The sequence below is a fragment of the Trichosurus vulpecula genome, chromosome 3 (assembly GCF_011100635.1).
Source record: "Trichosurus vulpecula isolate mTriVul1 chromosome 3, mTriVul1.pri, whole genome shotgun sequence".
Taxonomy (NCBI): domain Eukaryota; kingdom Metazoa; phylum Chordata; class Mammalia; order Diprotodontia; family Phalangeridae; genus Trichosurus; species Trichosurus vulpecula.
In genome coordinates, this window is record NC_050575.1 from 330,879,887 (window position 1) to 330,892,703 (window position 12,817).

The 12,817-nt window shown below is 40.0% G+C and overlaps 1 protein-coding gene across 1 annotated transcript in view; it reads left to right on the plus strand.

Annotated features, from left to right (window-relative positions):
• The first annotated feature begins 818 nt into the window (after window positions 1-818).
• The window catches only part of FANCL (FA complementation group L), a 78,987-nt gene continuing 66,988 nt past the window's right edge, over window positions 819-12,817 (plus strand). Inside the window, exon 1 of the mRNA XM_036751923.1 lies at window positions 819-914. Within this exon, the coding sequence (XP_036607818.1) occupies window positions 819-914 (96 nt within the window). The remainder of the gene's footprint in view (window positions 915-12,817) is intronic.

The following is a 12,817-nucleotide window of genomic DNA, read 5'->3' on the forward strand; positions in this document are numbered from 1 at the left end:
CTCCTACTTTAGAGCCAAAACTCTTTTTCACTGGTCATGCCCAGTAGGCAGCTGGTAATGTAGGTCAGAGATCATAGATGTAGGACTGGACTAGATATTAAAGCCCATAGAGTCCAATTTCCTCATTTTACAGATGAGAAAACTGACAGGTTACTTGATTTAACCAGGGTCACAATATCTAGTTAAGTGTTTACACTGGGATATGAAGCCAAGTATTTCTGACTAGGCCAGGGTTCTAGATACTATTCCATACTCTATGGCAGAGTTGGAGTGATTAGAACCAGAATAAACTGTATTTGGAAACTAAATTTTAGCAAAATAAGTAAAAATACTAAAGAACACAGATAATGTTAGTATATGGTTTTCTACGTCACTGTGCAGGCACAGAGATCCTTACGTACAGTTTAGCTGCTCGTCATTTCTATATGAGTTTCTTACCACAGCCCTACAGCATAGCTAGGAGTGAAAATTGGGCTAGAAACATAGATCTGTTAGCTGTGTGATTGTTGAACCTACGGTAGTGGATGAAATAACCAGCCTTTCCCCACCAAACTAATGAGGTTGCTAAGTGAATCGGAGGCATTTCATCATCAGCTCCAAGCTGCCCACCTGATTATGAATGACAGTAGGTCTGGGCCAGAGGCGGGCGAGCTCTAATCTCCAAGCCCCTAGATCGTCCCCAACAGAGCTGCACAGGCGGTAGCAGCAGCAAGCGCAGCTTCGTCAGACGCTTCTGCGCATGCGCAGCGAGTCGGGCGCTGAAAGCGGATTCAAACATCCCGCGGGCTCCTTGAAAGCTCGAACAGGGCCAGGCCGGCATGGCCGCGGCCGAAGCGGCACTACTGCGGCAGTGCCCGCTTCTCCTTCCCCAGAACCTGGAGAAAACCATTTATGAGGGATTCATCTCGGCTCAGGTACCCGCCTCCTTGGGAATCGGTCCCCGGGGCACGTGGAGGGCCTCAACGGTGGTGAAGTGGGGTGTGCAGGGGAGAAGGGGGTCTCCCGAGCCTGTGCGGGGAGCATTAAAGAGTTGGGAGAGTTCACTTTTGTGACCAGCCGTAGTGGGTGGTCGGGGCCTGGGGCAGAGACGCTGCCATAGGACCTGCAGGGCTTGGAATGAGCCGCGCCGGGAACGCGCGCGCGCGGGATGCCGGGGAGGTGCGGTGACGTCAGAGCCAGCGGAAAGTTCCAAAGGGGCGGGCCCGCCTCTCCTTCTCCACGCCTCCTCCCGCCCCCTTTCCCGGTAGACTTTCCCTTCTGCTCTGCTTCTGTTGCGTTTCAAGCTGGAGGAGGTGCTGCTTGGAGCTGTGCGTGGAGAGCCCTGGACCTAATTACGGTCTCGATGGCCTCTCCCCTCGGACAAGTGGCTTAACCTCTCATCCATTAAACGGGAATAATCACCATCATTAATTAAAAGTTCCAGGCACTGTGCTAGGCACTGCGGTTACCGAGACAAACACAAGTAAACTATGCCCCGCTCTCTGCCCTAGGAAAGGGAACAAGCATTCATTAAGCACCTACTATGTGCTAGGCACTGAGCAAAGTGCTGGGGAAAGACAAACTCCCACATAAATAAATGAACATATGAATGACCCCCTTGCTTCGGGGAGCTTACCAAGCAGCTAGGGAAGGGATCAAGCATTTCTGAAGTACCTACTATGTGCTAGGCTTTGAGCTAAGCCCTTGACAAATACCTCATTTGATTCTTGAACAACCACGGGAGCCAGGTGCTATGAGAAGACTTGCCCTGACATTTGATATGGCCTCAGACACTTGAGCTGTGTGAGTATTGGGCAAGTGAGTATGATGATAATAGTGTCTATCTCCCAGGTAGGCAAATGAGAGCAAGCCCATGTAAAGTGCTTTGGAAGCTTTAAAGCACTATAAACGAGAGCAAGCCCATGTAAAGTGCTTTGGAAGCTTTAAAGCACTATAAATGCTATTATTATTATAATAGCTGTGGAGATCATATAAGAATATGTCTTTAGAATTTATACATATGTCTTTAGTGTTATACAGATGGGAGCTATTATGATACATTTGCTGTTGTTGTCCATTTGTGTCCGACTCTTCCTGACCCCATTTGGGGTTTTCTTGGCAAAAACACTGGTGTGGTTTGCCATTTCCTTCTTCAGCTCATTTTACAGATGAGAAATTGAGGCAAACAGGGTTGAGTGACTTGTCCAAGGTCACACAACTAGTAAATGTCTGAGGCTAGATTTGAACTCAGACCTTCCTGACTCCAGGCCTAGCAAACTTTATCCACTGTACCTCCTAGTTCCCCCAATATAATATATAAAATAACATAATTCAATCCAAGGTGCACTAACTACCCTTTTTGACCTACTCTTGCTAATAGGATAGCTTTCTTGGCTTATGGACTTAGACAATTCTCCCCATTCCCCCTTAAACATTTGTTAAGTTTAAAGTATGTGCTGGCCATTGTATATGTTTATGGAATTTTGTCACAAACATATTGTAAAGGGGTTTCCTCCTGGATTAAATGAGAGCTCCATTTTTGCAATTTTGCAGTTTTTTGCTTGGGTACAATTATTGGTAGCCATTTCATATGGGGCTAATGTAGTAGACAGAACACTGGACTTAAAAGTTTTGAATTTGAATGCTGCATTAGACACTTGATCCTCAGTTTCTCTATCTGTAAAATTAAGATGATAATAGCATATACCTCACATGTTGTAAAGATCAAATGGTAATAATGTATATAAAGTGACTTGCCAGCCTCAAAATTTTATAAAAATAATAATTTAAAATAATAAATAAAAATAATCATTATTATTTTAGTAATGATAGCTATTTTACCTAGTTTTATTATCTAGGAAGGATCACTCTAAGCGTTTATGCTAATTTTAGGAATTGAAAGTGGCATCACATTCTATTTTGCCGTCCAGCTCTAATATTACATCCTCCAGTATCCAGTCCCTTTCTGGCAGAAGTGATCTCTTCTTCCTCTGAACCTAGATAGCTCTTTGTTACTTCCTGTCTCCTGGGGCTTGCTGCATCTTGCTTTGTATTGTGGTTATTTGTATGTATGAACTTTAACCTACTAAGTTGTAAACTCCCTGCCCATCTCCCATGGTGTCTAAGTAAACATTTCACTAAATAAATAGCTCAAATCAACAAAAACTTATTAAATCCCTATCATGTACATGTACTGTGTAAAAAACAAACATAAACAAAGCAGTCCCTGCCCACAGCTGCTGAGGAGGATACAATACATCCATGAGTAAGAAAACAGAAAGCATTTGCAAGTCATTTCAGGAGAGAAGGTACTAGTAACTAAGTTGGATTGGCAAGGCCTTGTGTAGGAAATAGCCCCAGACTGTGCTGTTGAAGAATCAAGGCATTGTCCACATGGAACTGACAGGAGGATGTGCTCCAGATCTGGAAGATCACTTGTAAAAGTGCCAAGGCCGGAGATGGGATACGTGTCAAGGAAAGACTAGCCGGGTCATTTGACTGGAATGGAGAATACCTGAGGCAGAAGAACATGAAATAAGACTGGGAGAGGTGGGCAGGAGCCCCATTGAGAAAAGTGTTAAATGCCAGGCTGAGGATTGTATAGTTTATCTTAGAAGCAATAGGAAGCCATTGAAGATCTTCCAGTAGGGTTGACATGCTCAGGTCTCTGTGTTAGGAACATCAGTTTGACTGTTCTGCGGAGGATGGATGAGTGAGAAGAGGGACTGGAGTTAGGGAGGTACTGCAGGAGACTGGGTGAGGATGTGAACTTGGACAGAAGCTGTAGGACTGGAGAGAAGGGGATTGATGTGAGGGATGTGCAGATAGGATCAACAAGCCTCAGCAACCGATTGTGTGGAGATGGTTAGGATATGAAGGAGTAAGAAGAGTCCAGAACACTCCAGGTTGTGAATCTGGGTGGCCGATGGGATGGTGATGCCCTCGACAGAAATGGGAAAGTTGGGAGAAGAAATTGGCAGGGGGCAGGTTTGTGGTGGAATGTGATGAGTTTGAGATGCATGTAGGACATCCAGGTGAAGGTGTTCAAGAGACAGTCTAGAGTTCAGGAGTGAGATAAGGCTGGATAGATTTGAAAGTCATCCATATAGGAATGATGACAAAACCTATGGGAACTTAATAAGATCACCAAGGGAGTACTGGAAAGAAATGAAGAAAACTTAAGACAGAGCCTTGGGGGATGCTCTCTCACACCCAGTGGGCAGTGGCATGATGACAGTCAACAAAGGAGACCCAGAAGGAAACCTTTGGCAGGTTAGGAGGACCAGGAGAAAGCAGGGGTTAAGGAAGTGAGGAGAGAAGAGCCTCCAGGAGGGCAGGGCTGGTTGATAGTGGTTAGGAAGGTTAAGAATGGAGAAATAATCATTGGAATTAGCAGTTAAGAGATTGTAGGTAATAAATGATACTTATTTACTCAGTGATACTTTCACTTGTTATTAGGTATAAGACTAGGAGGAGAGGGGGTATATGACCCCTCAGAATATTCCATTTTTTCTTATAAGGATGAAATCAGACAAAACAAAGAGAATTGTATTTGGACTCAAAGCCTTCCATTTACTGCCAGTGTGCCCTTGGACAAGGCTGCTTAATCTCTCTAGTTCTCAGTTTTCCTCATGTCAATGATGAAAGTGTCAAATTCAGTGATCTCTAAGGTCACTTTCAGGTTCTATATTCTATAATCTTTGTTGTGACTGAAATATATATAGAATGCATATATAAAATTATGTATTATGTTGTAGTACATTACAACAGTAGTAGAAAGACCAGTCACGGATCAATAAACATGTCATCATATACTGTACATTGTCAATTCCATTTTACTGTCATCAATAGTGAAGGTTAAAAAAATGGATCTGTTAGTATCCCTTAATACACGTGGAATGAAGGAACTTTTGGAGAATTGACTTAGCCTCTCTGTTCCTCAATGTCTTCCATAAAATGAAAAGGTTAAACTAGATGATCTCTGTGGTTCCCTCCAAATCTAGTGTCTTGAATCCCATCCCCTGTTTTCCTTAAAAAAAAAAAAAATCCTCATTATTATTGATGTCTTTTGTTTTTACATAATGTTCTTCTCTGAAGTTTTCCTTAGCTCTTAGTGCAATGCCTAGCACAGTAGGTGCTTAATAAACACTTGTTGACTTGACAAAGATTAAAAAAGAAATGGGGGGGCAGTATAGTAAAACCAGCCAACACATCATCTGTATCTGACAAAATATTCGATATTCCATAGGCATAGCCCTTCCCCTCTGCAGAGAAGGGAGAGAGAGGCATTTTCTCATTTACGCTCTAGGAAGGACGAAACTTGCCCATCTTAAATGATATAGCATTGAATTTCATTTTACTGTTCTTTCTGATTCTGTTTTGTTATTGTGTATATTGTTTTCCTTGTTCTTTTTCACGCTGCATCAATTAATGTGTCCTCCCATGCCTCTCTGAATTCTTCATATTTGTTGTTTCTTATGGTGAAAAAATATCCCCTTATATTCATATGCCACCTATCACCAATTTTTCTACATATTAAGCTGGAAATTTAAGAAATAAATTATCGTTTTAGGTATATCTTGACTCATTTTTATCAAAGCAGTAGAATTTGTGGAAAGGTGGTAGTGCCTACCTTTTTATTTCAGTTTTATAGAAATACTTTGAATAGTAAAGGCTAGTAGGAACAATTAAGTTAATACTTCCCATTATGTTTGATTATAAACAACTTATTGTTAATTGGATGAACTCTGAGGTCTTTTCCACATAGGATGTTCTCTGTGAATACAACCCCTTACCTCCATAAAACCTAACTATATTAATTCTGATAGTATTTTCTTGGGATTTTGGCCACAGCCATAATTCTGGTCTGTACCTGCAGATCAACAATTACTATTGTGTAGCAAAGAACAAATTCAGGGGTAGTGGTAGTATGGAAGAAGTGGAATGGTGGGAAGCAATAGTCCAGAAGGGGAATTTTGGAGTTTAATATCGCAGAATCACAAATTTTTCAATTAGAAAAAACCTTGGTGCTTATCTAATCTAATCACTAAAAATCACTACAATACGTCCTACATACATCCACATGTCCGGGAAGAGGCGAACACCCACCACCTCCCTAGGCATCCCATTCCTCTTTTGGCTTCTTCTAATCGTTAAAGGTTTATATCAAAATTATGTTTGAGTCTCTGTAACTTTTCCCCATTGCTGCTACATCTGCCTTCTTGGGACCAAGAACAAATCTAATTGACTTTCCATATGATAGTCATTCAAGTCTTTGCAGATGGCTTCCATGTCCCTCTTTCTCTTTGAATTGAGTCTCATATAGCTTGGACTCAAAGCCTTTTACAATTCAGGTTGCCTTCCTTTGGCCATTCTTCAATTTATTAATGTCTTTCCTAAACTGTGAATGTTTTTGAGTGATGGCAAAGTCTAGCATATAACCACACCAAGTAGGTGGGTATCAGGAATGGAGGTAAGGAAGTTAAGGAAGGGAGGGGCCAGGGTGTTAGAGGGGTCATTGTTGTAAATACTGATGTTGCTAAGTGAATTGGATAGGGAAGAGCAAAAGCCTTACTCACTGACCAAAAAGAGTGAATTCTTACTAATGTAATTATAGGAACAAATTTGTGTCTGCTTGAAACATAGAAGAGCCAACTTTTGAGAATTTCCTTAGGTTGGAAGTTAGTTGCAGAGTTGGTTGCCCACTTTAAAATACTTGGGATTTCTTTCAAGTAATAGAACAAACTGTTGTAATATCATAGTTTTACTGCTTTTCAACGAACTCTCTAATTCCTGATTGTTCTTATCTGTACATGTAGTATATGTCTATAAAGTTAGGTTAAAGTTACTACATAATACCTTTTAGTGCTTTAATGAAATAGTGAATCCTTGTTATTTGACCTTTTAAAAAGGTCAGAAGTACATTTTGTTTCATTTTTTTAAAGGCCATTTAAATGTAATAAAAGTACTATAATATTACCATGAAAGTAAAGGTTATAGGGTATATTTAATTGTGTTCCTCTATTTTAAAAACTGCTTTGAGGGAGATTGTTCAAAATTTCCATCTGGTAAAGTGAACTTATATTAATTGTTTTTGGAGAATTTTTTTACTTTTATTTTTCATTTAATACTGTTGAAGTAAAAGATTATATTACTGTTTGTCTTTTTCTTTGCTCAAATTTCATCTTTTTTATCCTGCTTAAACTGCTTACTGATTCATTTTCTCAAGACAGTATAACTCTGATTTCATTTTTTAGAAAATGGTTCACCTTCCTCCCCACTGCTTTCCCTTCCTATTAGAAATATTAGAAAAAACAAAGCCTATACATGCATATCTATATCTATGTTAATATCAACAGATACCTGTGTAGTCTATTGACAGAGCCATCTATAGTGTCCCAAAAAATTTTAGTGCAATTTTAGGCTATGAAAGCTTAAAACTGCACTTTTGGGGAGATGGGAGTGGGGAGAGTATTATTCTCATGTGTTGATAGTAAATGTTCAGATAAATGCTTTATGCACTTAGTGATGCCTATCAGAGTGGCTAATATGACAAAAAAGGAAAATGTTGGATGTCGCAGGGGATGTGGGAAAACTGGGACATGAATGCATTGTTGGTGGAGTTGTGAACTGATCCAGCCATTCTGGAGAACAATTTGGAACTATGCCCAAAGGGCTATAAAGCTGCATACCCTTTGATCCAGTAATACTATTGCTAGGTCTATATCCCAAAGACATCCCCCTCCCCCCCCAAAAAAAGGAAAAAGGACCTATTTGTACAAAAATATATATAGCAACTCTTTTTGTGGTGGCTAAGAATTGGAAATCAAAGGGATGCCCATCAATTGGGGAGTGGCTAAACAAGCTGTGGTATGTGATTATAATGGAATATTATTGTGCTATAAGAAATGACAAGCAGGATGATTTCAGAAGAACCTGGAAGGATTTACATGAACTGATGCAAAGTAAAGCGAACAGAACCAGGAGAATATTGTACCAAGTAACAGCAATATTGTTTGATGAAGACCTATGAATGACTTAGCTATTCTTAGCAATACAATACTCCAAGACAATCCCAAAGGACTAATGATGAAGCATACTATCCGCTTCTGGAGAAAGAACTGATATTGCTTGAATACAGACTGAAGCATGCTATTTTTCACTTACTTAATATCATTTTTTTCTTTTATTCGCATCTTCTTATACAAAATGATGAATATGGAAATTAGGAAAAATGGAAAAAGTTAGTGATGACATTTCTAGTAACAATCTATTGAAAAGGCAGAGCAATTGAATTCATGGTGATTAGTTTAATTCAACAAATATTTGAATGCCCACTGTATACAAGGCTCTGTGGAGGGTGTGATGATGAAGACATGAAGTCCCCCCCTCAAAGATCCTATTAAAGAATATAAAATCTGCACAAAGAATTCTAATACAAGATAGTCTATGAGAGATGGTTTGGTGTGGAGGAAAGAGGCAATGGCTTTGGAGTCAGAAGATCTAGAGAAGGCGCCTACCTGAGGTGATAGGAGTTTCTTCTCCTGGGAGTTCTGTATGCCAATGATACCACAGGTCTAATCTCTATCGTAGATACACCTCCATCTCCACCATCTGCACTTTACCCCAATATCTATAGGTATCTCTCTCTATAGGCTATTATTGTTTATAGTTCTCAGTAATCATAACAATGTGTCAAGTGCCTAAAGACTGGTATGAAAATTGGAGAAAGTGATTATTTCCGGCTCAGGTACCAGGAAAGGGGCTTGTACCTGGGGATTTTAAGGATGGCTCAAATGATGGAAGAGGACATTTTAGGTTCAGGGAATAGGCATGAAGGGAAAAACATAAAAAGGAATTTGGGAATGGTGACTATTTAATTTGGATGGTGGGTCATATCCATGAAGGAGAGTGGTAGGAAATAAAATTGGAAAGGTAAAGATTGAGGCAAGATTGTTAAAGGCCTTAAATGACTAGTTAAAGAGTTGTGACTTTATTTAGGGAGTGGGGGGAGTTCAACAGGGAGCAATTGAAGGTTTTAGAGTAGGGCAGAGACTTAATTGGAACTGTGTTTTAAGAAGATTAGTGTACCAGCAGTTTTTAGGCTAAATTGAAGTGGGGGCAAGTTTAGAGGAAATTAGGTATTAGACTTAAAAGCTAAGCTAATAGAGTAGACTAATAAGATGAAGACTAATAGACTAAAATAATAAGACTAAACAAAAGATATTGTGGGCCTAGACTAGAGTGGTGTCAGAGGGAATATTAGATGAATACTAGAAATATTTTGAATGTAGAATCAACACAGTTTGACAAGTGTTTTAAATTTGTGGGGTCAGAGAAGAGGAAGGAGTGAAAGATGACTCTGAACTCTTGATAACATGATTGGCAGATGGTGATGCTATCAGAAAGCCAGAAGAATCCTGTTTTGAAGGAAATCAGTCAGTCAACATTTATTAAGCACTTTCTATGTGCCAATCACTGTGTCAGGGCACACAGAAACAAAAGTGAAATAGTCCTTGCCCCCAGAGACCTTACTTTTAAATGGAAGAGACCACACATATGCATCAAACATGTATACAGAATATCCAACATGAATAGAAAGTGACTATGAGAGGGAAGGTACTAACAACAGAGGTGTGGGTGAGGAATCAGGAAAGGCTTCATGTAAAAGTTGGCACTTGAACTGAGACCGAAGGAAACCAGCAAACCCTCCAGAGGGAAAGGAGGAGGAAGGGTGGCTAGATTGCAGAGTAAGAGAAGAATAATTTTTAAAAGGACTAGAAAAGGGTCAAGTTATAGAGGGATTTAAATGCTAAACAGAGGAGTTTGTAGTTGATCCTGTAGACAACAGAGAGCCTCTGGAGTTTGCTAGGCAGAGGCATGACATGATCAGACCCATGCTTTAGGAAAATCACTTTAATTGCTTTGTGGAGGATGAGTTGGAGAGGGTAGAGACTTGAGGCAGGGAAGTCTGTCTGCATGGGATGATATAGTTGCAGGGCTTCTTAAACTTCTTCCACTCTTGACCCCTTTTTGCCTTTTGGCATTGTTGGTTGTCTGTGTGGCCTGAGGGCATGCACAGTGCAAAGTGTGCGTGCTTTGTGTTAGGAACTAAGGCTGCAGTGAAGTTGCAGATGCGACATAGCAAGAGCTGTCAGAAATGCTTCAGATTCGTTGCACATTTGATTTTTAATTAATATTTGGCCATTGTGTGTTCAGAAACCTTTTGCTTTTGCCAAATTTATGGGGTTGCAGCCTACAGTTTTAAGAAGTACTGCATAGAATATAATTAGGAGGCTTTATGGAATAGTCTAGGAGAGAAGTGATAAGGGTCTGAACTAGGGTGGTAGCTGTGTGAGTGGAGAAGTTGGGATGCATCTGAGAGCTATTTAAGAAAGAAGCTACAGAACTTGACAGCTGACTGGATATGTCTTGTGAGCAAGAATGAGGAATTGAGGGTGACACCAAGTGAATTCTCATTCACTTGGTGTCACCCAAGGTGGTGGTGCCTTCCACAGTGACAGGGAAGTTCAGAAGAGGGCTGAGTTTTGAGGAAGAGTAAAAGTTTTGTTTTGGACATGTTGAGTCTGAGACATCTCATACTTTATAATGCAAGACTGGAGCTCAGAAGAGAAACTAGTAGATACCTAGACCTGGGAGTTGGAGTTACCCCAGTAGAGATAGTAATTAAACCCTTGGGAACTGATGAAATTACCAAGTACTAGATTATGGAAAGTGAAGAGAAGCCTTGAGGTATGCCCACAGGGATATCCACAAAGGCTGTTACCTGAATGAGGAATCTACAAAGAGACTGGGAAGGAGTAGTCAGCCAGACAAACCTCTGAGAGAGTACTGGCCTGAAAACCCAGAGAGTATCCAGAAGATACAGTGTCAAGTGCTACAGAAAGGTCAAAGAGGATGAGGATTGAGAACAGCATATTAGTTTTGTCAGCTTGGAGACCATTTGTAACTTTGGAGAGAGCAGTTTCAGTTGTGGAAAGGTGATCTCAGTTTTTAATATGGTGAGTTCAAAATGGCAGTATGATTTGTAGGTAAAAGGTGTCTATTGGGCAATTGGAAATGTGGGACAAAAAAACTAGAATGGCTAAACAAATTGTGGTATAATGGAATGTTAGTATGCCATAAAAATGATGAAACGGATTGTTTCAGAGGGAAGTGGGAAGGCCATTGTGATCTGATGCAGAGCGAAGTGAGCAGAAATGGGGCAATAGTTTATACAAGCAAAATAACATAGAGAAAAGTAACTTTGAGAGAATTTTTGTTGTTCAATCATTTCAAACATGTCTGACACTTCATGATCCCATTAGAGGTTTTCTTGGCAAAGAAACTGGAATGATTTGCCATTTCCTTCTCCAGCTCTTTTTTATAGGTGAAGAAACTGAGGCAAACAGGGTTAAGTGACTTGCCCAGGGTCACACAGCTAGGAAATGAATGAGGCCAGAATTGAAGTCAGGAAGATAAATCTGCACCATCTACTGCACCATCTAGCTGCCCCTGGAGAGACTTTAGAATTCTAATTAATGTAATGTTAAACTCTGATTCCGGAGGACTGAAGATGAATCATGCCACTCACTTCTTGCCTGAGAGGTGATAGACTTAAAATACAGAATGACTCATATGCATTGTGTATGGCCAATGTGGGAATTTGTTTTGCTGACCTATAGGGGGATGAGAGGAAGAAGAAATAATACATATATGCAAATATAAATTTTTAAAAAAGGAAATGGGCTAGAGCTGAAAATAGAGGTTAGCACAGTATACATAATTTGTAAATCATGTACATAGAAGAGATAGTTGAAGCCATGGGCATGAATGAATTAGCCAGTTGAGAAAGTACTGTACAAACAGAGAATCTTAGGGAGTGCTCATGTAACAGCCTTTTTTCTCCTCTTTTCTTTTTTCTTTCTTATTTTTTTTTGTTTATTCATATGTAGTAGTTCCAAGGATGAGGTTGTAGGTATGCGTTGTAGGGTCAGAATAAGACTTCTTAGGCCCTCTTGGGAACAGACACAACAGAGCCCTACCTTTCATCTTGGGGTGATTTGCCCAAATTACAGGTAGTAATAAGTATCATAGGCTAGATTTAAACCCAGGTCCTTGGGTTCCAGCGCCAGTGCTTTCTACTGTACCATACTGTTCTCCACAAAAACTCTGTTCTCCCAGAATGTTTTCCTGGATTTTCTTGAAGATGACAGTCAACTTTTTTAGTCTTACACAGACTTGTTCTGATAGCTTCTTGGCTTGTCATAATAATAATTTCATTCTTGAAAAGATGGAGGAAGAAGAGGAATTTGCTATTCTTGACTTGATTCCTACTAAAAATGAAGAGAGCTGTCTGATAAAGTAGAAACAGTGGTAATGTTGGGGAGAAATGATTGTTCCAGGTAGGAAAGGTAAGGAAAGCTGACAGGTACCCCAGATTTTTAGGGGTAAGATGCTTTGAGCTAAAATTCTTTATGCAAAGTTAGCCTAAGAGTGGTAGGAACTCTGAAAAATCAAATTCTGAGGGCTGTAAGAGAAGATAATTTTGATAAGAAAATTTTGATAAGAAAAGAGGGAATGTTTATAAATGTTTACATGTAGGGAACTGGTGAACTAAATTAGATTTTTAGAAGATACATTCAGAAGAAGCAAGCAAGAATGAATATAGCTATGTGACATAGTCATTTAAGAGTAATGTGGGTGGCCCTAGAACTCAAAATGACCTGGGCTTGCTGGCAAGGTATGCTAACGGTGATTGTCTTTTGTATTTTAATTATATTGGGGAGAAAAATGGAACATTGCTCAAAATGAACAGGTCAATGATAACAGAGAAGGC